The sequence below is a fragment of the Desmodus rotundus genome, chromosome 4, assembly GCF_022682495.2.
Source record: "Desmodus rotundus isolate HL8 chromosome 4, HLdesRot8A.1, whole genome shotgun sequence".
NCBI classification, from domain to species: domain Eukaryota; kingdom Metazoa; phylum Chordata; class Mammalia; order Chiroptera; family Phyllostomidae; genus Desmodus; species Desmodus rotundus.
This window is the reverse complement of record NC_071390.1, coordinates 117,039,537-117,066,590: the sequence shown is the minus strand read 5'-3', so window position 1 is coordinate 117,066,590 and position 27,054 is coordinate 117,039,537. Positions and strand designations below refer to the sequence as shown.

The 27,054-nt window shown below is 40.2% G+C and overlaps 1 protein-coding gene across 5 annotated transcripts in view; it reads right to left on the bottom strand.

Moving 5' to 3' along the window:
• Positions 1-27,054, bottom strand: part of CRACD (capping protein inhibiting regulator of actin dynamics) — a 235,594-nt gene that overhangs the window by 105,371 nt on the left and 103,169 nt on the right. For 3 of the 5 annotated variants that reach the window (XM_045185906.3, XM_045185902.3, XM_045185909.3), the window contains exon 3: positions 14,258-14,401. Coding sequence is in view for 2 of the 5 variants with exons in the window: in XM_024579907.4 (XP_024435675.2) it covers positions 3,035-3,101 (67 nt within the window). In the remaining 3 variants the exon portion in view is untranslated. Of the gene's footprint in view, positions 1-3,034; positions 3,119-14,257; positions 14,402-27,054 lie in introns of those variants that run through there. The other 2 variants (XM_024579907.4, XM_071221281.1) reach the window with 2 other exon arrangements.

Here is a 27,054-nt window from a genome sequence, read left to right as displayed (position 1 = left end):
AGGAATCTCTAACCAAGCCTGTTGCTCACACCTACATCAACATACTGCTAAAAGCATAAAAAAGACCTAAACAATATCTGTCACAAAATTTCAGCATTTCTTTGGCTTTCATTTGCTACCTTGATGGTAGTTTTTTTTTTGGCTATTTCTCCTCATTCAAAGGGCTGCTTTTTCAGGTCATCTTCCCTGAAAAGCACAGCGTAACTTAAGGGGAGCATCTGTGACTGGAGGCAAATATCTTTAGGATTTGTCGTGCGTGCGATGCGCAGGCTGTGGGGGCTGACCTCCCCAAAACGCCACTCTGCTCTGAAAAAGCTGAGAAGGAGCCCACCCAAACACAAACAAAAACCCCGAAGCTGATAAAATACAAGGGGATCCATCTGAGTGAAAAGCATAGGAAATATCTGAGTGAACCCAAGCAATCAGGTTCAGGCTACTCAGATTACACTAAATTTGAATTATCAATCACCAAGACAAAAACTGGTACCCTAAGGTTAATACTTTGGCCTCATTTTAAAGTGTATTATTTTTTCTATGCCATTTATTTTCCCCTTCAACTTTACGGGCGCAAATCTATTCTGCCTTTTTTTTTTTTTTTTAAGTTAACATTGGGAAAGGACAAATGGTCTTTTCTATCCCGTGGATACTTAAGAACATGGCCCTAAGGAAAATAATACTTGTGTATTATTACACAAGTAACACTTGTGTATTAGAGCACAGTGCCTGGCACACTGTAGGTAATAAACGCTCCTAAGTAGAGAAACAGAGCTCTGCTTATGAAGGTTTTATACATCCACTTCTTCACAGACACTACGTAGTTCAGCTCTTCCTTCTTCCACCCCTCCTTCCTTCTTTCCATTTTCCTTCCATTTTTTCCCTTTTCCTCTTTCCTTCCTTCTTTCCTTCCTTCCTCCCTCCCTTCCTATTTCCAGTCTAAATAGCACCCCCTACCCCATCCAAGAACCAGATAGATAGGAATCTCTTGCTGTGTTACTGGAGAGTAGGAATGAGACCCTTATGGATCTGTTTCTTCCCCGATTAAACTAGAGTCAACTTTATCACCAAAGACCTATGATAACACAAATTCCCTCAGGAGAAAGTGGTCAATGGGCTGCAAAATTTCTCCTGCCTCAAATAAATGACAACTTAAAATATATGGCAGGTGTACTATTATATGTATGGTGGTATGCGTACTTTTTTTCCTACCCCGCAATGAAATCTGGCTCACTTGGAGATGAGATAAGAGAAACTTGAGGAATCAACTCCTTTATACCCCAAACAACAGATAACTGTAGAAGTGTGTAGATGAATCACACAGCAAAGTAAAATTGTAATTTCCAGTGAGGAAAGATAAGAAATAACGTACTCAAGGGAATCATCTGAAAAAGACGAGTACGATATATTTCTTTAAAAAATTCAACTTACACAATAAGGAAACAAGGAGAGCTAATAGACTTTGTAACCTCCCTAGAGATGTAGTAAAAGCCTCACAGTGTGAGTCACGTAAATTACTGGCCGAGGGTGTGTGCTGGTGAGCTGTGGGTGAAGAGGGGGGAAGGGAAGCTTACTGCAACCACAGTGCAGGACGTCTTCCAAAGCTCCCATGTACCCTAATTCTGATATGTACTTTCCAAAAGAGAAAAGCATATAGTATCCAAATAAGCTAATTGCAAGCTACTCTTTTATTTTTCCTTTCTATTGAATTTATCGGGGTGGCACTGGTTATCAAAATTACATAGGTGCAGGTGTGCCATTCCACAACACATCATGTGTGTTCGCCACCCTAACCTACTACTTTGTTAAAGGGAGAAAAACTGCTTTGCATAAAACAAAAGCACATGACAGCCAGGAAACTGACCAGCAAGAATGAACCAGTATACACGTATCGCTTCACCTCTGCCCAGAAAGTGGGGTAAATCCAACCATTGATAGTTTCCATGTAACTCATTTGAAGGAATTTTGAAGATAAAATTGAAACGGGAATTTAAAATCACAATGTTCTGATCAGTAGTGATGAAAATATGTACATTAGGGCTCATTCAATGCACTATGTTATGATAATTCTCATTTATATGGTATTATTAAAGGATGAGGCTAACTAAATGTTATCCCTACCAGTATCAAAAATTTTTAAAACAAAAAAGCATTTTATTTATTCTTGTATTATTACTATTTATTTATTTAAACCATATTTTTAGTGTTTACACTATTACGGATGTTCCCATCCCCCCACCTTTACCTGCCTCCCCTTTCTACACTAGATTACACAGCGAGGAGAATGTAAACTGTCCCTGATGTTTCAGGGCTATCGCTGTGAAGCTTAGATGCGATAAAATGATATCTTGAGGTGAAACTGAAGTAGATAGGACAGTCTGTCCCAATGAATGGCCCTTCTGCCTTAAAGCCTGTTTGGGCCTATTTTAAAATAAGTATTCTGAGGGGGGCATGGGAAGATCTGGGTGCCGGCCCATCTTAGAGGCCACCCAGTCTCGGCCATGTGTGCACACTTAACACCGGTCTGGTATGACCACCCACCCCCTGCCTTCACCACGCATCACCACCATCAGCCTTTCCCCACATCACCGACCCTTCCATAAAACAAAGCAAACTAAAACAAAAATAATAAATAGTAGAATAAGCATTCTGCCTCCTTCTTTCACATCTTTAACTGTCATTTCTTATTAGGTAGGTGAGTCTGATTCTCATAATCCCTTTTCTAATTTAGCACAGGCTTATTGTGCCTGTGGCATAGGAAACTGGATAATCAAACCTGATAGAATTATTTGTATACAGAGAATCTCCAAGTGCACAGCGATAGCCTAATATGCTTCCCCCCTAAGTTAGGATGAATGGTATCTGTTCTAGCTGCCTCTGCTTTGCTTTGCTTACTTCGGGATGCCTTTGCTGCACCCAGACACTGGAAGTTAATGCACAAGTCATTTATGGTTAAATCCAGGTATTTTTGTACACTAAAAACAACAGGGAAAAGACGGCTTCTGTCTCTTTAATGTGCAATTCAGAGTTTGTACCATACCTGCAACATCAGCACCCAGAGCCTCATTATGGACATTCTGTGTAAGTTTAATTTCCTCCATGGCCATGGTTTTGTTAAATGTTACTGAAATAAAAAGCACAGCATGCAATCTATGAGCACAAAGCTTACGAAAATGGCGGGGGGAGTGCCCCACACTTACATGGTCAATCCTGCCCTACATGTTCCACTTCAGGAAAAGAAAGCACTGTATCTTTCAGCATGTTTTTGAATATAATATGTCATAAACTGGAAGAGATGGAGGACACAAAGTGGTACCTGTAATAAAACACTGAAGTTATTATTACATTTCACAGTCTATAAAAACTGCACATTCACTGAATTACAGTCTCCATCAAGATCGCTGACCCCGGCAGTGGAAGGAAATTGACTGTGTTCCTCATGCCTGAAAAGGAAAGGCAGGATTAGCTCAGTGTTAACGGAGTCAAGGTTTATGCTGGATGCAACTGCGTAATTCCCAAACCGTGCACGAAAAAACGTATCATGCCAAATTGACAACCCTTTCGCATCTCATCTCTTCTGTTTCAAAATGCTCTCAAATATCCAAAGATTTGTATTGTGTTACTACAACCTAATTTTTCATAATATTTAGGATAGCATAATAGATTTACATCATCGGAATCAGAATTCTTTTTTTCCTGCATTATTTTTCAAGTATTCTAAATTCTGTTCAGCTATTGATTCTCATAGGGGTTTTTTTTAGAGAAAGAATATCCTGCATTGACAAGCTAAGGCAAAAAGAACTTTTGAAACATTCAATTTATATAAGGTTCATTTTTATCCTGTTTTGCCAGGTATAACACATTTCCATTTTAAGTTCCGCTTCTTCAGAAAAATTAAATTCCATGTGCTTTCTAGCTTATGCCCAGAGGTTCCTTTGGGATCCATCTTCCTACTCAGTATAATAACCTAAGTTGTCTTAGTACCACAATGTCATTATTTTTAACCTTTTTCTACCTTTTCAAGTTAAACTTTTGAAGTATTCATTTCTCTGCATTTCTGTAAATTTTCATGTTTCGATCTCTGTAATCTGTATAGTTTTTATCAGCTGTACAAGATCTTGCCATGAAATGTTTGTGTATCTTTTCCCTACATATTTATAGCCACGTGTCGAATACACTTCCCTCTGTGCCTTGAAACGCCCACATTCTGCCACAGTGGCCGCATTAAGTAAGCCGTATGTCCTCCCTACTTCCGCATCACAGAATGAAATATTTCCTTGAACTCAAAATATCCTTCTCATGTTCCTTTCCAAGGTCTTATCCTTGGAGTCATATCACTCATGAAAAATCTCAAACAGAAAGATGAAAATGAATACTTTTCTTATACCTTTTATCAGCATTATAACAAAAAGTCTCTTTCTTTAAAAATTTCTAAGTTTATTACTTCCATCCTTCTTCTAATGTTATTAAATTTACTGCTATGCCAATTCACACAACGCAACACAAATGTCCTCTCTCCATTTAGACTTGGCCAGATCTATGCAAGAGGTTCAATCCACCGGAAGAGGACAATCAACTCTCAGAGAATGATCCCTTTTCCCCATGTTTTCACTTCTCATTTTGAAACATAAGCTATAATTTTATGAGCTTATAATATCATAAGAAGGAACGGATCCTTCTTTAATTTTGATTCCTTTTACGTATCTCTTAGCTGCTTCCTTAGCTTAATTACTCTGTTAGTGGTAACCTGAAGTCCCATTATCACTGAGGAACTGGAGCTTTTGAAGCTTTACTACTCTTTTTTAATCGGTTACCACTGTCATATTGCTGTGAATGTCACAAAATTATTTCTGAAAGTGATTTCCCGCGCCTGACTTACAAACATCCTTTATTAGACTGGCCTGAAATCAGTTACATGTTTTTTATCATAGGATCTACTGCCACTGTATTCTGCAAAGTACTGTCTTTTATAATGTATCCATCCGATCATGAAATATTAGCAAAGAGTTGGGAAAATACAATATATCATAGAGTTCACTGTATACAGGAATGCATTTCACTTCATGCCTCTCCACACTGACTTTTACAGTGCTTATATTGGTATGTTTTTCCCTTTAATCCAAGTCATCAACTACTACTGTGTGCCCATAAAGTCCACTGTAAGCCATAATCTGTTCTCAGCAAATTTATAATCTCAACAGATGCAGGAAAGAGTATAAAAAAATAGAAATTCTTCTTCCTGAATTTCTAAATAAAACACAGTAACCTATAAGCATTCTTGATTTAGGATTTGCCAATCTGATTATTTGCAAATGACTCCCTGAGATGATGTATACAACAGCGGGCAGACAAGAAGTAGCAATTTGCAATTTAGTTGAAGAATGATCCTCATTACTTAAATGAACATCTGAATCTCAATACACTTTTGTTCTTCTCTACTCTTAGTGCATACGTTTCTTTGGTGGAAAATTATATGATGTTGTGAGTGAAATGAACGATCTCAGAATGAAGAAAATATTGAGATGTGTCCTTTGAATTCAATAGTCTACTTCATATGACACTTTTTAATCTTTCTTTTCTCATATACCCCTTCTCTTGTCGGTTAATTTTAAATAATTTCTTTCAAATGAATCAGTACTGTGATGTGCAGGAAGGGACTAATTCTGCAATCGTTTTACTTGGTGTTCAATGAACATCGTGGCACCATGCCAAACTATGTGCTATGGTTGGGAACTCCAAGATTAATCAGACATCATCCCTGCCCTGGAAGAATTAAGTTTTCTGAGATACTATTGTCTGTGTCTCATGAAGGGAGGCTGATCTTCTCAATCTTACACCACTCCTTGTTACTGTCTGGTAAAATTCTCTGTGGAATTTCAAAGATCCTTTATGCTTAAATCTTATAAGCTAAAGTTCACCTTTTTTGAGACTGGCAAAAAGCCTTCTCATTCCACTTATTTGAAATCAAGTATCTTCCTTAAATTATTTGGTTTCCTCTGCATAGGACAATGTTCACATTTTTAATTTTTTCCAAAGTCTTTTAAAAGATGACACCTCTCAGAAATTAAGGCATTTTTCTATCCCTTGGTCAGCTTTCTTCTCTGGTTCATTGCTTTATACTTCCTTCTAGTCACCCTCTGTCCACAAGTCTTCCCATTATTAGCCTCCTCACGTATTGTGCTTTGTTTCCACGTTAACACTTGTCTCGTGCCCTCCTCACAGGCCCCGCCGCTGGAGAGTGTTGTTCAAGTCCACGGGTCAGTGGGCATGACGTGGTGAAAGGTGAGACTGCCAGCACAGCGTGGTTTCTTGAACAAAGAGTAAAAACTCATTACAAAATGACGCATTTGCTCTTCTTCCAATGTATAGTAGCTTCACGTTTACATAGACTTTAAAAGGTCTTGAAAAACTGACAGGAAAAAAATCCTCCTGGGCATTTCTAGCATACGATTTGTCTGACGTGTTGTGAACACAGGACTGTACATCTGAGGCTGGGAGAGAAGCGAGGTGAAGCAGATCCGTGTGCAGGAAGGCCATTAGTGATCTTTACTGTTCCGACTGCTGAGGTTGCCATAACAAAGTTTACAGTTATCCAAGGTTGTGTATCAGATGTGAATTTGTTTTGCCTCACAGATTAGAATTATTTGCCCTTAGAAATATTGTTATAAGTGGAGGTTGTGGTGTTCCACCCAGGTCTCCATTGAGGAACGAGGGAAGGGCTTCTTTCCCTGACTGCTGCAGAACGCATGTCCTGGGGTAGGCAGAACACTGGCCCCCCAGAGTTGTCCACTTTCTAATCCCCAGAAACTGTGACAACGTTACTTGCCATGGCAAAAGGACTTTGCAGATTCAGTTACGTTAAGAATGCCGAGATGGGAAGATTATCCTAGATTTTCAAGGTAGACCCAGTGAAATCACAACCATCCTTTTAAAAGGGCGGCAGGAGTCACAGGAAGAGATGCAATGGCAGAAGCAGAGGTCAGAGAGAAAGATTAGAAAATGCTACATTGCTGGCTTTGAAGATGGAGGAAGGGTTCACAAGCCAAGGAAAACAGTGGCCTTAAGAAGCTGGAGAAGGCGAAGAAAGGGATTCTCACCTCAAGGGTCTAGAAGGAACCCAGCCCTGCTGACTTATTTTAGACTTCTAGCCTCCAGAACTATAAGATAATAAACTTGTGTTGTTTTGAGCCACTAACTCTGTGGTAATTTGTTATAGCAGCAAACAGAAGACTAATACACACCCTGAAAAAAATGGTCGAGGTTTCTGTGGTCAAACAATTCTGGGAAGCATTATTCACTATACGGCCTTATCAATGCCTACAGTTGGAAAAGTCCTATAGTAAAGAATCCTGTTTAACTTTGTTTAAATTAGACCGTTGATATTTTAAGGACTATCTCTTAACATTCCTCAGAATTACTGTACATGGAGCCTTCTTTAGAAAACAACGGTTTAAGGTTTTATGTTATGGATGTCAGAAATGAATTACGAAAGAGTTGGCATTTGAATTCGTCCTTTACGCACAACTAGGCCGAGAAGAGAGGGAAGGCAGTATGAAACCCCAGCAGCAGGGTGAACAGCCTTATCTGCTAAGGTACTACCCAACTCAAGAACTAAGCTGTTCCCAGGATTCTAAATTGGGGTTCCAGTTCTAGAAAATTATTAAGTCCCATAAAAACACCAATATTCATCACAAATAAAAACAAAAGGATATACAGATGCTTTTTGAAGTAACATAAGTATATATAACCAAATACTTAATATTCAGCCTTTAAGTTCAGTCTTAATGCTCCTTTTGGGGTGTTTTTCTGCATGGAAAGGACTTTCTAAGGGTTTTTTCCTTTTCCTGGTAAATCTTCCAGCGGTGAGCACAGCTTTCTTCATAAATCCTTGGACCTCTGACCTTCAGTTCGGAAACAGAATGATCTACTTGAAAAACTTCCAGTGACAATTCTATGTGCATGGCTGAACCCAAAGACTCGGCTTTAACAGTAAATGGCCAAGGAGCTGTGCTGACATTCGCTTCCTGTTTGGTGTCAGCTGAACCTCCAGGGGGGCGGAAACGATCTCGCTGTTCTGAAGCCCAGCCTCCAGAGCAGTGCCTTTTCCGTGGGAGGCGTTCATGGATGCTTGTCGAAATGACGAAAGAACATGGAAGTCGATGGAATTTGGGCAGGCGGCTCCAGAACGTGCCACATTGGCATGTGGATTATTTCAAACTGAAGACCATGAAGGCCCAGCAGACTCACCGAGAGCTTTTTACCTTCCCCTTAACTGTCTAAAAGAATTTAGATAGGGGGCCTGCATCAGGAAGAGAGCTATGACCAGGGAAAACTTGTTATATCAAGAAGAATTCTCTGCATGGCACAGCAAACATTTGTTTACCAAACATTTGCTCTTCCCGGCTTCCTCCCTTTTGAAGTCCCAGACCCCGCCCCCCTTCTCCTGAGCTCGGGATGGTGTATAAGCCTCCACTGCTGTATTGTCTATGAGCCTTTTATGTCTCTGAGGGGCTCCTGTATGTATAAAATTAAATTTGCTTTTCTCCTGTTAATATTTTCTATGTCAATTTAGTTCTTAGGCCAATCAAAGAACCTAGAGCGGAAAAAGGGAAAAGTTTTCCTCTCCTCCGAAGTGAAATCTTGGCTCCACTTGAGCCAAATTAGAAAAGGAAATAGATTTTTTTCTACTTATTTCACTACGGAAAAGGAAGATTAGAGTAGGTGGCCTTTCAGGGGTAAAGAATCCAGTAGAACTTTTTGGTGTGGGAGGGGCTTTTAGCCCTAAGAAGAAACAAGTCCATGGCTTTCTGGAAGAGATGCCTATACTGTCCCTGGGCTTGATCCAAAGCTACTGGTGAATCAAACAGTTACTGCCTGAAGTTTCATTAAGGAAAGAAAGGGAAGGATTTAGAGGATCAAAGGGCCCCTCCCCAAAAACCTCCAGGGGGTGTGATCTCTGGAGATTGTGCGCCCCCCTTGCTTGTCTGGCAAACACCTTCTCATCTTTCAAGACAGCTCAAATGACACCACTGGGAGGCCCCGCGGCTCCCTTTGGCAGTTGTTTACTCTACCCTTTGTGCTTCCCGGGCACTCGGAGTAAAACTCTCTCAAATATCGCTAATCACATTTTATCCGGTATCTGTTTACATATCTGAATTCAACTCAATAAAGTTCTGCTAGGGCAAGGCTAGATCCAATGGCTCAAAGGCAGGAAGGACTCTGGCCTTTAGAAGGGACCTCCTGTTCTGGGAGACAGACAAGTACACAGCTACGATTCTCTGAAATAGCAGGAGAACATAATGCAGGGGACAGAGATCAGGAAGGAGGGAGTGACCACGAACTCCTGGACGGCAGGATCGTACTGCCTATCCTTAACCCTTGGCAAGGTGTCTGGCACAGAACAAGTTCCATGCATGCTAATGGCGAGAGGGAGAGATGGGGGAAGGAAGGAGGGAAGGAGGGAGGGAGGGAAGAGGAGAAAGGAATCAACAAAAATGCCCCCCATTTCACCTCCTCCACTCTGCTCTAAGTTGTCAAATCAATTAATTTACGCTAAAGGTGCTATTTTCAGGCTCCTGGAAGATGTACTTTAGGGCAGATAGTTGATGATTAAGTCACACCCAGCACACAATACAGTACCTGATAATCACCATTTGAAGGAGACAAGCCATAGTCTGTCCTGTACGTAAGTGTCCCACAGCACACATTAATAATACTCATAGGGGGTCTAACGAGACTTAGTGAGGTTGTATTGGCTGAAACCACTAGCACGGCACCAATTTAATTCTTGGTTTTGCCATATTAGACCAGCAGGCTCTTCTGCTCCTGCAAAAGGCTTTAGCTAGAATTTTGGTCCCCTCCGAACCTTGTTTGCCATCCAGGTCTCCATTTCTCTGCCAGCTTCATCTGTGCAACTCATCTTGGGTTACGTCTGGCAGACGGAGAGAGGAATCTTATTTCAAGCCTTTGCTGTCTGCATCCCTGAGCCCTCCCTGAGTAGCCTGTATTTCACCGGGCAGAGAAGAGAAGGGGGGTGCGGATCAGCCTCCCCAAGAGATGAGAGTGTAAAGTATTTCTCAAATTTTCATCTTCAACGGCTGGTATCATTTAACTCCCTGCGGGGGAGACTGTGCTTTGTTGCTTAGGCTAGCAATATAATCTCTAGCTATCCCAATGCCAAAATATCAATTACAGGTTCATTTGGATAATGGGACAAACTGGTGTTCAGACCACTAGACAATGACATAAATTGGAGGTGGGGGAGAAGGTGCTGGAGGGGGTTGAGTCTCAGGAGAGAGATGAAACTAGGTAAAGTTGAAGTCTTCATATCCTTGCAGACTAAGTAGCTGAATTCCAAACGGCTGACTTCTGAAGAGAACCCCGCCCTACCCCCCCCAGCAACAAACCTGAAGCAGGTATTCCTGAAGAGTTTTTCTTCTTGGAGGTTGTAATTAAAGAGAGGTTAACACTCCCATAGCACCCCAGCTCTCCCAGGGTAACCATAGGAGAAGACGGAAAACATAAGTGACCTGTAATTAAAAATAAGTATCTCATCAAACACAGGGAGCCAGATAGTGTTTGATTCCATTTATATGAAATAGCTAGAACAGGCAAATCCATAGAGACAGAAAGCAGATTGGTAGTTGCCAGGGTCACTGAGGGGAAGGGGAAATGAAGAGTAACTGCTTAATGGGTACTGTGTTTTATTTTGGGGTGATGGAAATGTTTTGGGATGAAATAGAGGTGGTGGTTGTACAACATTACGAATGCACTGAACACCAATGACTTGTTCACCTTTATAATGGTTCATTTCATGCTATGTGAATTTCACCCAAACAAAAAAATTAACAAATACTTTATAATAAAATGTTTTCTAACTAAAGGCCTCACTGTTTCTCATTGCTCAACAATCTACCACCATTGGGAAATAAGGAGGATTTTACTCCTATTTCACAGTGATGAGAGGGATTAAATAGGTTTCTAAATTCTAATATTTGTCACTGTTTGGCCTTTCCTGCGAAAAGCCTAGTCTTTTCCCAGAAGGTCTGTAGCTGTAGTGAAGTAATTCAAACCACTGACCTCTGACTTGCTGGGCCATTCACAATCAGCAGCAGCAGCAACTGTTTATCTGCTGTTGCACAGTGCCGGCTACACAATCAAAAGTCGGTGGGGCACACCTGTGTTTATTAGACTACGAGCCCCCGGCAGACCCTTGGGATCCAGCCGAGTTCTGGGGAGCCGTGGTGACATCGGACAATGACTGGAGGTCATTTTAATTCAGTAGAAAAATAGAAGGACCTTGTTCTTTCCATACACTTTAAAGATCCAAAAGGCAACTCGATTTCAACAAAGAGTAGAAGCATCTTTGGAAAACAGGCAGCTTTTTTACCCTTCCTTTCGATACTAAGAAAAACATACGCTTCAACAGACAGGTCCAAAGCAGTCAGCTGTTAAGTGGAAAGAGAAGCCCAAGAACTTAGGGGGAATAAAAACATACTGAGAACAGAGATTTTTTTTTTTTAACAAAAGAACCTTGAAAAGAAACTATAAGACTATGTAACATAAAAAATGACTAATAACCATATTTATAGCCACACTGTACAGTTAGGGCCATGGACAAACAGGCCTTCCAAACCCTCACCCCATTTTCAGAACCACTCAATTTGTCCACCACACTACTTCTTGATAGAGCTCTGACCTCCCCAGTTTTGACCTTGTAACATTTTTTTCCAACCATGGTTTTATCTCATCTCCCAGACTTAAGGCTTGGCTTTAAGCGTTTGCTTTTCTTGACTGAGATTTAGACATTCCTGTGGGACTACAGCCTTTGGGGGCTGCACAGCATTTAGCCTGGTCCAGGGATGTCACACGTCACTGTGACTCATGGAAAAGCGTTCCATAATGTCTCAGCGTGTCCCTCCTTTTCTCAGGTATATTCCGCAAGACTAAGCCTGAAATAAGGCTTTAGAGCTGACTTCAGACTCACAAGAGGTTAGACAAATTCCAAGGTAAGGAGGAATTGTTAAATATAATGAGAAAGCAAACCATAATCAATGTTTTCAAATCCCCTATTTCCACTGGTATAGTCCACCTGACTTGGAGAGCCATATATTTTTTCCTATGTTGTGTGAGGGAAAAAAAAAATGTTCACATACCACAGACACTGCAGTATTCATTTTCTGGAAAAGTTCCTAAAGGAGGGAAAAAGCATCGATGTCCTGTGTTTGTCACGCTCTGGAATGAGATGCGAAATGGGGAGTGGTGCAAGGAAGGGACAGGCACGCTGAGGAAGAGCATCAGTTGTGAGCTGTGTACCAGGCAGCGCCGCATGGGTGGGGCCTGCCTCGTTGATGCGTGCGGTTCCCCGTGCCCTCTGACCTCATCTTGCTGCCACAGTGGCGCAAGAGCAGCATGGTAAGGTGCTCTGACCTGGCTCTTTCGCTTACTGGCTCTGACCTTGGGCATGTCGTTTAAGCGTTCTGGGCCTGTGCCCCCACTTGTAAGATGGAACCAGTAATACTTAGTGTTTATTATTAAAGGTGGCTGTTATAGGTTGAGTTGTGTTTCCTCAAAAGATATATTGAAGTCCTAACTCCCAGTGCCTATAGGGTTGCTGGAGACAGAACAGTTAAAGTGAGGTCATACTGAAGTAGGGTGGGCCCTTAATCCAATTTGTCTGGTATCTCTATAAAAACTGGGAAGACAGCCACTGAAGACAAACACACAGAGATAACGCCATGTGACAAGACAGGCAGAGACTGGAGTGATGCAGCTGCAGACCAAGGAACACCAAGGACTGGTGGCCACCACCAGAAGCTGAGAAGAGGCAAGGAAGGATTCCTCCCTACTTGTCTCAGGGGAAGCACGGCCCTGCCTTGACTTTGGACTTCGAGCCTGCATAACTGTGAGACAGTAATTTTCTGTTGTTCTAAGCCCCCCACTTTGTGGTACTGTGTCACAGCAGCCATAGGACACTACCACAGGGGTTGTTATGTAATTTACTTAGTGTGTATGCGCTTGTGTGCTTTAATCGCAGAGAAAACAGACTGAGAATAAACAAGGTAGATTAAAAAAAAAAAAAGGTAATTTTTCTTACATATCTCAAACAAGGAAAATAGCATTTCCTTTAGAGCCAATACTGCCTCTCCAAACTCATCTCCTAATACTTCTCCCCCCCCCCCTTTAATCTGCTTCAGAACACTGGCCCTCTCTCTCTCTGTGCCTGTAACGCCCCACCGTGTTCCCTCCTTAGGTAGGGCCTTTGCATCGGCTTCATCTTCTGCCTGGAGCATGCCCAGGGCTAACCCCTGACTGCGTGTCTTTCCTCAAGGAGCCCAACCCTGGCCCTGCCACCCAGCACCCAAATCCTCTTACGCAGCTCTGTTTTTCTGCTCTTTCGCATGTTCTTGTTGGCTTCTCATACCCTAGTAATTTACGTCCTTCTCTATTAAGTGCATCATTTATGATCAGTCTCCCTCCTTGCTAGAACATAAGCTCTATGAAGGAACAAGCATCTAGAATAACACCTAGGACATAATATGTGCTCAACAAGGATTTTTAAAAATCCATTTTTTATTTTTAATTAACCAGTGCTTGCCATAACAACGAATACAGATGTTTTCTTTCCTTTGATACTTGTCTTTTACTTCTACTTTTCCCCTTAACTTCCAAAGTAGTTAGTAGAGAGCTGCAGCCAAAAGAACGGTCAGTCACCGTGCTTAGAGGGGAGGGAGGCAGGTGGGGAACGAGACAAAGTTCCCGAGTTCACAGACCAGGCTCCATGGTCCACACACGCCATGAGACACAAGGCCACTAACTACTCCATAGGATTTTTAACAGCAGCAAAACAACAAACAATGATAATTACACATTATTGTAATTTCTCCCATTACCACTGATCCCCCTATACCCTCACCCTCTTCCACCTTCAACTATTCCCTCTCCGCCAGATAAACTGCATTTTTATATTACTCCCTCCCATTTGCAAAACATTTTCATGTGAGATTTTCCTCTATAGAGGGCAGAACTGGGGCTCAGAGAATTTAAGTGCCTTGTCTAAGTTTACTCAGCTGGCAGTTGAAGGGCTGGGAATTAAATCTAGAATTAGAAGATCATCAGCAACAAGGACCTTTAACTTCGCATTCAGTGAAATGCGTGCTACCCATTTCTAAAGTCTCACTCACAATACAGGAAGTGCACTTGAGCATTTTCGCCATAAGCTACTTCCCACCCTCCCCATCCTTGAAACAAATGACTTGCCTACCTTAGTAGCCACGTGGCCTTTCCCTGTTGGGTAGCTCTCCACCAAAATTTTCTTCTTATTAAAAGGAGAATTCACCTTCAGTGGTGAGTGTGCCAGAAAATGAGGCACATTTCAAGAAGGCCTGGGAATCACGGCTCTTGTGAACTGTTGGGGAAAAAACCAAAACATCAAGAGTTATATATCTTCAATCCACTCTCAGAACGCCTTCAAAATGAATCTCCTTTCCATTCCTTGGCACCAGTCAGTACAAAAGAGTTTTTTGCTGAGATTTCCAATTAAATTTAGTAATACTAAACTTTCATTCTTTAGTCTAATTTATTCTAGGGCCTTAATAACATTTATTATAAACTGTTTCCACTTTTGAAGGGATTGAAAGAATCATATCCATGAATATTGAGGCTCCCATCAATCTTACACACAGAATTCTTATTCTTCATGGCAGTTTAGCTAAAATTCAAGGAGCTAGAAGACACAAATGCAACCCAGCAGAAGTGATGGTGGTAATCATTAGATTATTTCTTCCTCCCGATATCGAAAGCATCTTTTTATTCAAATGCCAATCACAGAGTTAGCCAGGTTAATGGGCTGGCTCCCTCTGGGGAGGGCACGCGTGATACCTTCTAAACATGGCCAGAGTAAAAACCATGACCTAAGGACTAGATTTTAACTGGAATGGAAGTGGAAATGTCTGGGCACCAACCCCAGATTCAAACAGGCCCTTTGCAAAGCCCAGGAAAAGAAGACAACTTTCTGGGGCAATGATACAGGAAGAAACCCCTTGTAACCTCAGGCTGACAATGGCTGCCTGGCCCTCGAGGGGAGACCACTGTGTGGATTTAGAGAAGGAGTCCCAGTGCTGGCTCTGAGAGGCCAGCTTGTGTCAGACCGTCACCTCCCCACCGAACACAATTAGAAAAGCTGGATAAGAAATATTTGGGAAACCTATTTAAAGACATTGGAGAGCTACTAAGGCAGCCAGGGCATGAGAGGCCAAGGTCTTAGGGAGAAGAGAAATAAAATTAAGTCATGGTACCACTTTTCTTCTCAGGGCACCCAATGATCTTGAAGAGGCACATTCCAGAACTGCTAAGAAGCCAAGCAGAAAGCAGCTGCTCAGAGGCACGTAAAGTGAGCCAACCTCCTGGCAGACTAAGGAAATCGCAGAGAGAAGGGACATGCAGAGAAGCGAGCTGGACATTCTGCCTCTCTAAGCATTTGCTAATTGATAAATGAGGCAAACCAAGCAGAAAGCAGCGCCAAGAGGCTGGGGAATTCAACAGAGCTCTCGGCAGTTTCATGATGTTAGAGGAATTAATATTAGAGTTCAGGTCCCACCCAAAAAAGGAGAAGCCCAGGTAAATAGTCCCTGCTTTTATTTAGGACCCCCGAAGGGCTGCTCCTATCATGAAAGCCGGAAATCATACCACAACTGAGCCTGTGATCAGTTCGGTCCCTCATCGGATTAAGGCAGTCTGCCCTACTCTAACTGCCTATCAGGAGCAAAAGGATCCCGTGGAGAAGGATACCGTCATTTAGAGCAGGGGTGTCAAACTCATTTCCACCAGGGGCCACATCAGCTTTGTGATTGCCTTCAAAGGGCCGAATGTAATTTCAACTCCTTAACAGTTAAGGGGTAGTTACATTTATACAGTCCTAAAATTATTTCAGCCCTTTGAAGGCAACTGCGAGGTTGATGTGGCCCCTGGTGAGAATGAGTTTGACACCCCTGGTATAGAGTATTTATGATTCTTTATACAAAATGTCTGCATTCAATCAACAATTACTAGGTATACCAGGGTATGAGTTCAAGAAAGAAAGAGACAATAAAAACAGACCCAGACATGACCCAAATAGAGTCATAGGATATGGTCTTTAAAATAACTATAATTCATATGCTCAAAGTTAAAAAGACTGTAAAATATTTTAACTCACAGAACAAGCCCAAAAAATTAAGTAAAGATACAAAAGATTTGAAGAACATGATTAATGAATTCAACTAAGTAATCGCTCTAGAATACTGTACCCAACACTTACAGAAATTAATCACATGTGGGTCATAGAGTCAGTCCCCAAATATTTAAACAAATGGTAATCATAGTATACTTTTTGAACTTATGATTTTTGAAATAATATAGATTCATAGGACATTGTAAAAATAGTATTGTTTTCTATTAAAAATTTTGTTTTTCTTTCATTGATTCCAGAGAGAGGAGAAGAGAGGGAGAAAGAGAGGGAGAGAAACACCAGTGTGAAAGAGAGACACCAATGGGTTGCCTCCTGCACACACCCTGACTGGGGAACCGAACCCGCAACCCAGGCATGTGCCCTGACTGGGAATCGAACCTTTGCCCTTTTAGTTTATGGGACAATACCCAACCAACTGAGCCACACCGGCCAGAGACAAAAATAGTATAGTTTTTAAATTGAGGGAACATTTACATATAGTAAAAAACATACTGCTCTTAGGTGTACAATTTGACACATTTAGATAAAGAAATCCAACTATGTGACTGCCAACAGAATAGAAACATAGAGCATGTCCATCACTCCAGACGCTCCCTCATGCCCCCTTCAGTCAATCCCCACATCTCAAACTCAACACCGTTCCCATTTCTATACCACAGATTGATTTGGCCTGTTCCTGAGCTTCATACAAATGGGCTCATATAGCATATTCACCCTTGTGTCTGGCTTTATTCACTCAGCGTGTCTCTGAGATTCATCTACGCTGTTGAGTTTATCAATAGTTTACTGCTTTTTATTCCTCATCAATAAATAGTCCATTATATAAAAATACCACAACTTATTACATACTCTCCTATGGACGGAAATTTGGTTGTTTCCATTTAGGGCTATTATGAAAAAAAAAAAGCTACTATAAATATTCTTGTATAGGTCCACTTGTGAATATATTATTTTTCTCGGGTAAATACTTAGGAGTGAAACTACTAGATTATAGGATTGATAAGCATTTAACTTTATGAGAAACTGGCAAACATTTTCCAAAACGGCTGTATCACTTTATATCCCCGCCAGTCACACCTGAGAAGTCCAGTTTACATTGCCTCATCAGCATTTGGCGTGGGCACGCTTTCAGTTTGAGCCATTCCAGGGGGAGGTTTTGATCTGCATTTCCCTGGGACTAATGATGATAGTTTTTTGTATATCTCCTTCTGTGTAATGTCTGTTCAAATCTTACGTCCATTTTTAAAATTGTAGGTAGGTTCAGTATTGATTTATAGAAGTTTTTTTTTACATATTCTGATCACAGTCCTTTTGCTAGATATATGTATTACATATATTTTCCCCCAGTTTGTGGTTTATCTTTTCAGTTTCTTTTTTCTAAAAGATTTTATTAATTCATTTTTAGAGAGAGTGGAAGGAGAAAGAGAGGGAGAGAAACATCAATGTGTGGTTGCCTCTCGCACACCCCCTAATGGGGACCTGGCCCACAACCCAGGCATGTGCCCTGACTGGGAATCAGACTAGTGACCCTTTGGTTCATAGGCCAGTGCTCAGTACACTGAGCTACACTAGCCAGGGCTATCTTTTTTCATTTTTAACAGTCTTTTGGTGTATAGACGTTTTTAATGTTGATGAGTACCAATTTATCATTTTTTCTTTATGTAAAGAAAAATACACTCTGCTTTGGGTATTCTTCAAGAAATCTTTGCCTACATCAAAGTCTAGAAGATCTTCCTATGTTTTTTCTAGAAGTTTTATAGTTTTAGCTTTACATTTAGGTCTGTGATCTATTTCAAATTAATTTTTATGTACGATGTAAGGTAGGGGTAAGAGGTCAATTTTACCCCCATTTGTTCCAGCAACATTTGTTGAAAAGACTTTTTCTTCCACACTGAATTATCATAACACCTTCACTGATATATGGAAATATAGCACAGTTTGTGTTCCGTTAAGCTAGATATTAATACAAAATTATAACCAGAGAATCCTCAAATGTTGACAATTATGCAGCGCACCTCTAAACATGGGTCAAAAAATAAATCACAAGGGTAATGGGAAAAAATGTTTGACTTAAGTAATGACATAGTGATGACAAATTAAAAAAATGAAATGTAGCTAAAGCTATATTCAAAAAAGTTTGGAAATCAATTATTTATATATTCATCTTAAGAAATTAGAAAAATAGAGAAATAAATCCAAAGAAAGGAAGAGAAAGCCCCAAATAACAATAGGAGTAGAAATAAATGAACTAACTAACAGTAACCAGAGGGGAGGGGAGAGGGGATAAGTGGGGAAACAAGGGAAAGGGTCGTCAAGGAACATGTGTAAAGGACACATGGACAAAGCCAAAGGGGGGTGGAGGGGGAAATGAAGACAACTGTACTTGAACAACAATAAAAAACAATTTATTAGTAAAAAAAAACAAAAAAAAGAGAAAAAAATAAATGAACTAGAAAACAATCATAAGAAAAAAATCAACAAAGGCACAAGTTGGTTCTTTGAAAAAGACTAGTAACACTGATAAGGCCTTCAGAGTCCCTCCAAGGCAGAGCCAAAGCTTCTCATCTGAAGTCTATTACCTAAAATTCTTCTCCCACTGATTTCAGACAGATTAAGTCTCCCCAGTGCCCCTAGTGCTGTTCCCAAAGACAAGCACAGGGTCTATTTTGCTTGTAATAGTTTTGCTTTTCTTCTTTACAGAGAAACAAATAAAGAATAACAGTTGTAAACAGGGGAATGTTGCCAACCTTCCAGAATCTTGAAAGTTAGCTCTTTGTCAGCAACTTTATGAGATTTAAACAATGCTGACCTTGTATTTGACAAGCCATTAGCCCCCAGTATCTGAAACTGCCATTAAGACTATCTGAAATACTGATTTGCATCCCCTATTATTATGAGTGCCTTCATTCTGAATGGATATTGTGCTTTAAAAGGGCAACTAACAACACTCACTATAAAGCCAATGTGATTAGCAAGACATTTTAAAATTAAGTCTCCAAGAAAAAAGAACCCTTGGGAATGTAAACTGGTACAGCCACAAGTGGAAACCAGTATGGAGGACCCTCAAAAAAATTAAGAATAGAGTTACCATATAACCCAGCAATCCCTGGTCTGGGTACCTACTCCAAAAATTTGAAAACATTTATTAGTAAAGATATATGAGGTCTTTCAATCTTTTGAAAACATTTTGAAACATTCTTTTGAAAAATTTGAAAAAAATTATTAGTAAAATATAATCATATGAGGTCTTTCAGACAGTATTCAGCCATGTAACATTAAAAATAGAAACATTTGTTGAACAAGATACATTATACATAGGACAATGACACCTCAGTCCCCTTCAAAGTAGGCATTGTGGGACCTCACACAGTTCTCCCAGCATCACTTCCACTGTTCAAAACTCTGCAAAACCCTTTGTTGAAATTGTCATCAGCTGCCCCATCATATTTTCCTTCATCTCCACTGTCTGAAATCTCTTCCCTTTCAAAGGTGATTTTAGTTTTGGAAAAAGCCAGAGGTCGCAGGGTGCCAAATCTAGGCTGTATAGAGGGACTGAGTCACCTGGGAGATTTGATGTTTCACCAAAAAACTCTGTGTGAGAGAGGTGATGCATGAGCGGGTGTGTTGTCCTGATGAAGCTGCCAAATCACCAGTTGCACACAGCTGCAGCCGATTTCATAGTTTCCATCTCTCAACTGATGAAGAACAGTGAGGCAGTACTCCTTATGAATTGTTTGGCCTGGAAGGGCACACTAGTGATCAACAACACCTTCCCAATCAAAAAACACAGTTAACATGTTCTTGATCTTGCTGTAATTTTTCTGCTCCTTCAGGTATGGAGAACCAGGTGACTTCCTTTGGGGTGACTGAGCCTTCATTCCCAGATCATAGCTGTAGACCCACCATTCATCTCCAGTTATGACCTTCTGGTTCATTGGTAGCAGTTTGAATCAAGTCATTAGCAACTGCAGCAAGATGTTCCTTCTGCTCTGGTAGCAGGAGACACAAACGAATTTTGCCTTGACATATTTCATGACAAGATCCTGCATCAAAATCTCAGACACAGTAATTTTTAGAATCCCCAAATTAGCTTCTAGTTCTCACACTGTCAGTTGCCAATCTTTGTTGATTGCAGCCTGTACATGTTCAAAATTCTCAGGTGTTCTGCTTGTTGCAGGCCTTCCAGAATGTGGATTGCTTTCAACAGATTCTTGACTATCTTTGTAGCATTTGTGCCACAACTGTATTTGTGCTGCACTCATTGAATTGTCCCTGAAAGCCTTCTCAATGATCCAAATAGTTTTTGTGGAGGAATGTTCAAGCTTAATGCAAAATTCGATGCAGATTTGTTGCTCTACTCACGCAGTCATTTTGAATTCTACGGCCACACAGTACACACGCTCACTCAATGGCATCTACTGCCCCTACTGACTTGTACAGTGAAGTCACCATTGTTCATGCATGTGCATTCCAGTCCCCTCTCCTTGGCTGCTAGATTACTCTGATGTTGTGCTAACTGTCCTCGTTATATTAACAATGGCTGGGCTTTTTCTGGACAGACCTGGTACGTACCCCTATGTTTATCACAGTATTATTCATGGTGGCCAAGACATGGAAACAACCTACGTGTCCCTCAGTGGATGATTGGCTAAAGAAGTGGTACACATATACAGTGGAATACTACTCAGCCGTAAGAAAAGATGAAATACCGCCATTTGTGACATCATGGATGGATCTTGAGAGTAGCATGCTAAGCAAAATAAATGGGACAGAAAAAGACAAGAACCATATGACTTCAGACATAAGTGGGATATGAAACAGAAAGCAACAAATAAACAAACAAAACATGTAGAAATAGACAACAGTATGGTGGCTACCGGGGAGAAGGATTTGAGGGGGGGTTGACAGGGTGAGGGGGTCAGATACATGGCGACAGAAGGATCTGTGCTGGGTCAGTGAGCACACCAGTACAGTACAGAGACGATACATCACACAACTACTTCATTTTTTATTCAGTGTGCACTTTAAACTGATACAATCTTACTCATAACTGTCACCCCAATAAATGTAATTTAAAAAAATCAAGTCTCCAGGATGTGCATACATATCTCTGTATAGTTTCCAATGGTGTTATTTCACTGATATGTAATATAATACTTAATAAGTATTTTCACACAGAAGACAAAAAGCCACACACCATCTGTGAAATATTTGCTCTGCCACTCTAAAAATGATTTAAATAATACACAAAATCAACTACTTGTATTAATAATTTATCGACAATTAAATAATTTACAGATAAAATATGGCAATCAATCAAATTCATTCCTTAATTAATAGTTAAAGAAAACGTGTTAGAGAGTTGAGGAAATATTTAAAAATTACTCAACATGCAAAATTTATAATACTGTTTGATGAAAGTACAGATGTTTCTGTCTCAATAATGAAATACATAAAGAACTATTTTTTAGTAAGCCACTAAAGAAGGAAGAGAGTGGGAGAATATATGTTCTAATAAATGACTTCTTTAATAAAAACGATGTTTTAAGGAGAGGCTACGCACATTGATCAAGTGGAGAGAAGAAAGGAGTCCCAGAAAAGATAGTAACACACCTGAAATGCACTCATTGCACCATTCACAGGCAAGCTATTTTAGAAGAGAAATTGAATCCAGAAGAGCACCAAGTGCTACAGAAGGTCAAGGGCACAGTTAATTTAGTAGAATCACTACAACTCCTTGTAATAAGATGGGGGTGATCAAAGTTTTTATGCTCCACAGTGGCTCCTTGGCTGTTTCATACCAGAGCAACGAGAAGAGTTGTCAAATTTTAAGTTGCCTCACATTTTTCTTTTGCAAATAGAGAAGTGTTCTAAAATACCCTCACTGCTTCAGTGGTGGCAACTGAACGTCAGTTTATGCTTCAGGAAGAGGTATTTTTGGTTAAAAAAAAAATGAGCATCTTTATTTTTTTCCAAAATATTTTCTAAATAGCAATACTGCAGATACCTGTTGTTATTTACTTTTCTAATAAAGTTAATGCTTTAACAATGAGTGATAAAGTAACTACTTTTCAAGGAAATTCACTCTATGGGAAAGAATATTTGAAAAGGTGTGTTTGAAGAGGTTTCCATCATGTGATTTCATTGTTACTGAAAATGATGGAACTCATCACCTTTAGGAGTCATCCTTGAATTCTCTCTTTGTAACACTAACTGTCAGCAAGGCTGGTTTGATCTCCCTTCAAAATACATCAGGAACACAACCGGTGCTGAAAGAACCAGTAGACTGTAAGAACCTTGATATAGCACTACTTCTCCTCTTCCACGCTGCTATCACACCAGCCCTGGCCACTTCCTTGTCATTCCTAGATTGTAGCAACAGCTTCCTGATTGATCTCCCTGTACATTCTCCTCCCCCAACTCTTTCACCACACCACTGCCCCCAGCAGCCAGAGTCACCTCATTAATACCTAAGTTTGTAGATTGTAGATCATGCCACTCGTCTGCTCAAAGCCATCTATTAGTTTCCCAAGTATCTCAGAGTAAAAGCCAAATTCTCTAGTATGGCCTACAAGCCCCTACATGATTTGGCCAGTGCCTCACTGACATCATTTCCTGTGTAATTCTTCTTTACTTGATCCACTCTGTCCGCTATGGTGCCGTACATCAAAGAGGCCAGGCACACTCTGCCTCAGGGCCTTTGCACTGGCTGTTCCCTTTGCCTGGACTATTTCCCCATATATTTACCCTCCCCTCCTTTGGGTCTGTACTTAAATATCACTTTTCCATGAGTCGTTCCCTGGCCTCCCTATCTGAAATAGCAATTACTCCCAACACTTCTCATTCGCCCCTTTTGCTTATTTTTCTCTTTAATGCTTATCACCGTTGAACATATTTTAATTATAATACATTTGTTTATCTGTTTATTACTTATCTCCATCTCCCACTGAATGAAGGAAGAATTTTAGTCATGTGTTCACTGTTCTACCTCCAAAGTTGGGACAATGACTAGCATTAATACTTGAATATGCTGAAAGAGCCAGTAGACTATAAAAACCTTAATGTTTTCACACTTTAAAAACTTGGAAACAGTTTCTATATATCCCAAATTATGAATTTTAAGGAGTTTTGAACTGTTTTTTCAGAAATATAAAAATATAATACCTTAAAAATAATTTTCAAAAATAATTGAATGACATGAGAAAATAAAACTTATTAGCTGAACTGAAACAAAAATCTTGGCAAAGCTGGTGGATGTGACTGAGAAACATATATTATGATTTACTAAGTGCAGCCAATTATGTATATGAACATTCTTGTATTTGAATCAACATCTCTTACGAGTTATCTTTTTTTACATATTAAAATCCATTAGCAAAATAAAGTGAACTTATAACCACACCATCAAATGTCTGTATCACACAGTGTTAAACCAAAATAATTCAACACAAAAAATAATGACATATTCAATTACTGTGCTCTCATGAAGCAGAGGACATTTTTGTACTGTTAATAAAATTTTAAAATATTTTATCTTTATCTCAGCCTTGAAACTTTCAATTTTGTGAATGTTTTAGAATACTCAAGATATTCATATATTCAATATTTAGAAACAAACATTTGTAGGAAGTGAGTCTTCATTTACAGCTTGGAAACCACCGTCTAGTGACTTGGGAAGGAGGGAGGAGGCACAACTTGCCCTAGTTGATAGAAAGAGAAAAGTAATCACATAATCACCACAATGTCACAGGTATTATGATAAAAGGTCCTTTATGACTTGGCCTCTGCCCTCCTCTGGGGCCTAATTACTCAAACTCTACAAATTTACGCTCCAACACCACCTAACCTCTGGCAATTTCTCATGCACAACTCTTGATTTTGGACCCCTGTGCTTAGGTCGCTAGGTGAACAACAAATAATTTTTAGGACAAGTATAGTCAATGCAGTATCTGAGTGTTCGGTATTTTATCTGGCAGCTCTACGCTATGGAAACCCTTAAGTAGGGCCCCTAACTCAGAATTGGAAATGCTTCCAAAAAGAGGTGATACTTGAGAACTCTTTTTTCCTTTTCCTTTTCCTTTTCTTATGTGAATGAACTCTTAAAGGGATGAAACACTGATGGCAACTTAACATTAATAACTTGGGGGGATACCTTTGGCTATTTTACTAAAATTTTGGAATAACAATGGAATGAGAAATCTTAACATAGATAACATGGTATCATACTGTACTTGTTAGGATTCGGTTAGTTGCAAGCAACAAAAATCAACTGAAGCAAGTCTGAGGAAAAAATAAAATCTATTATAATTATACTTCAGTATTTAAACAGAAACTTGAGAAGAGGTGTATAGCCCGGCCGCAGAAAAACGTTTTAAGTGGGGCCTATAGACCTTTCTCATATCTGCTTCCCTCTTGGTAGATACTTTTTTCCCCCTCTCTCTACAAATTTTTTCCCCCTGGTGTTCAGTTCATAGGACAAGCAGAAGAGGGTCATACCATATCTTTTAGATCTCTTCTGTTCAATACTATAGACCAATTAAAGTTTAATCTCTTAATTCCAATTCAAATTTTCCACAAGAAGGACTCTAATGAGGCCCAGCTTGGATCAGTACAATTTACTATAGTCTAAGAGACATAATTGTATGATATAGTAATGGGCGCCAGGGAATCATCCCTGAAGAACTGAGATGGGGACACTATAATTCCCAAAGAAAAAGGAATTGAAGGTATTGAAATGTGGGCCACTAGAGAAGGGCAGCCAGTACATATGTCCAACTGTGGGTTACACAGAACCCTCACATACACCAGTATCACCTTCACCATTACCATCCATTGCCATTGCCACCACCTCCTCCCGCTACCTTCTCCACCTTTTCCACCTCTTCCACCACCTACAACCATGACCTCTCCCACTAGCACTCACCCACTGTTTACAAACACCTTCCCGTGGTGCACACTCTTCTCTCAATCTCCACTGTTTTTATCAAGGAGATAAGGCTTTAAGGAAGAGATTAGGCAACAAAACACTGAGGCATTTGCCCCTGGATATGTCTTCCTAACTTAAACTGGACGTTAGTCTACCCTGAAGGATTACTATAAAAGGACAGAGAAAAGTTATCTAGAATCTTTGCTTTTAAAATCAGCTGGACACCAAAAGGCTACAAATGGTTCACGGTGTTTAATGTTTTGAAATAAACTCAAATAAAAATAAACACAGGCATTATTGCTTACCCTTTTCAGTTTATCTTTGTTTCAGGTTTGCTATAATAAGCGTAGAAAACAAACAACAACCTTCTCAACCACAATCCAAAAAAGGAAGTCAACTCAGAAGACACTTTCTGGTGACTGGGATCAAAATAATGAGCAACATCAATTTTCCTAATGAAACATTAAAGGTAGAGGTAGAAACAGAAGTGAAAGAAAGGGGAAGAAAAGATAGTCATCAAAAAATCATTCTTCCTGCTCTTCTTCCCAACAGTGGCCAGAGGTGATCTCTGAAAACAGTTCTCTATTCACTTGACCCAGAAAACCCCACAAAATCAAGAGGTTCGAATCTTCATGTTCACTTCAAGAACACTTATGAAACCGCCCACATCGCCAAGGGTATGCATATTTGAAAAGCCACCACGTATCTGAAGGGTATCACTTTACAGAAGTGATGTGTGTCACTCCGTCATTACAATGGTGGAGTTGGTGGCTGTGCCCAGGCCAAGCAGTGGGGCTCGACACAGGGCTGATGGCCCAAAAAGCATGCTGAATTTTTGCCACATATGTTTAAAAATATAGAGAGTAATGCTGAACTTAAAGGGTGTAGATGTGGGTTCTCTGATCATTGAGCACATGGGCAGAGCTCATGGGCAGATTTATCCACACACGAGCTCTCCCTGCCACACTGAGATGATTCTACTGAAAAAGAGGAGATTGTTCCTAAGTCAGAAGAGGAAGTTGCACAGAAGAAAAAGATATCCCTGAAGAAACTGAAGAAATAAAAGCTAGTGTCCTGGGAGTAAATTCAGCATAAAATAAATACTATTGAAAGCAAACCCCCGCAAAGAACAAACAAAAAGCCCCCACCTCTTCCTCCTCTCAACTCTTTAACCTCCTATTAGTGGCAACTAAGAAAAAAATTTGAATGAAATCACCGAGCAGAACTTTTTAGAGAGCCTCTCACAATCCACCAATTGCTGAATAAGCTCCCACTCCTCTCCTCCTTTCATAGAGCTCAAGGGCCCAGCAATGCCCAGGCTTTGAAAGACTAGCTCAAATCTTGCAGTGTTTACACTTTTCATTAGTTATTTGGGATGGCATTTAATATTCACTAATAACCCAACATTATTAGTGAAATAAATACATCTCATTCTAAAGAAAGCACTTGTTTATATGCAGTTGACTCATTATTCGCAGCAGGTATGTTCTAAAAGTAGCCGCAGATACCGAATTAAGGAACATGGGACCAGTGCTCCGGGGGGAAACACAGGACTGGGTGCCCGAGAACCTCTGGTCCCACGTTCTCATCAAGCAATCAATACATATACATAATCTTATTTTATGTGTGTTTCTGTTTAAAGACACCTTATTTAATATATATTGTCAACACTGGACTCACAGCCAAGGGCACTGTAACTCACGCCTAAATGAAGCTCATCTAACATACGTATTTCTCCATAAAGCACATCACAGCCTTCCTGAACGTAGGGAACACTAAACAGCACTTTGGCACCATGCTGGGGGGGGCATATTAAACAGAAAGATAACCAACAAAAAATACAAAAATGCAAAAACTATAGCACTAAATTGGCTGGGAGAAGGACACTTGCTCACAGTGTAAGAGA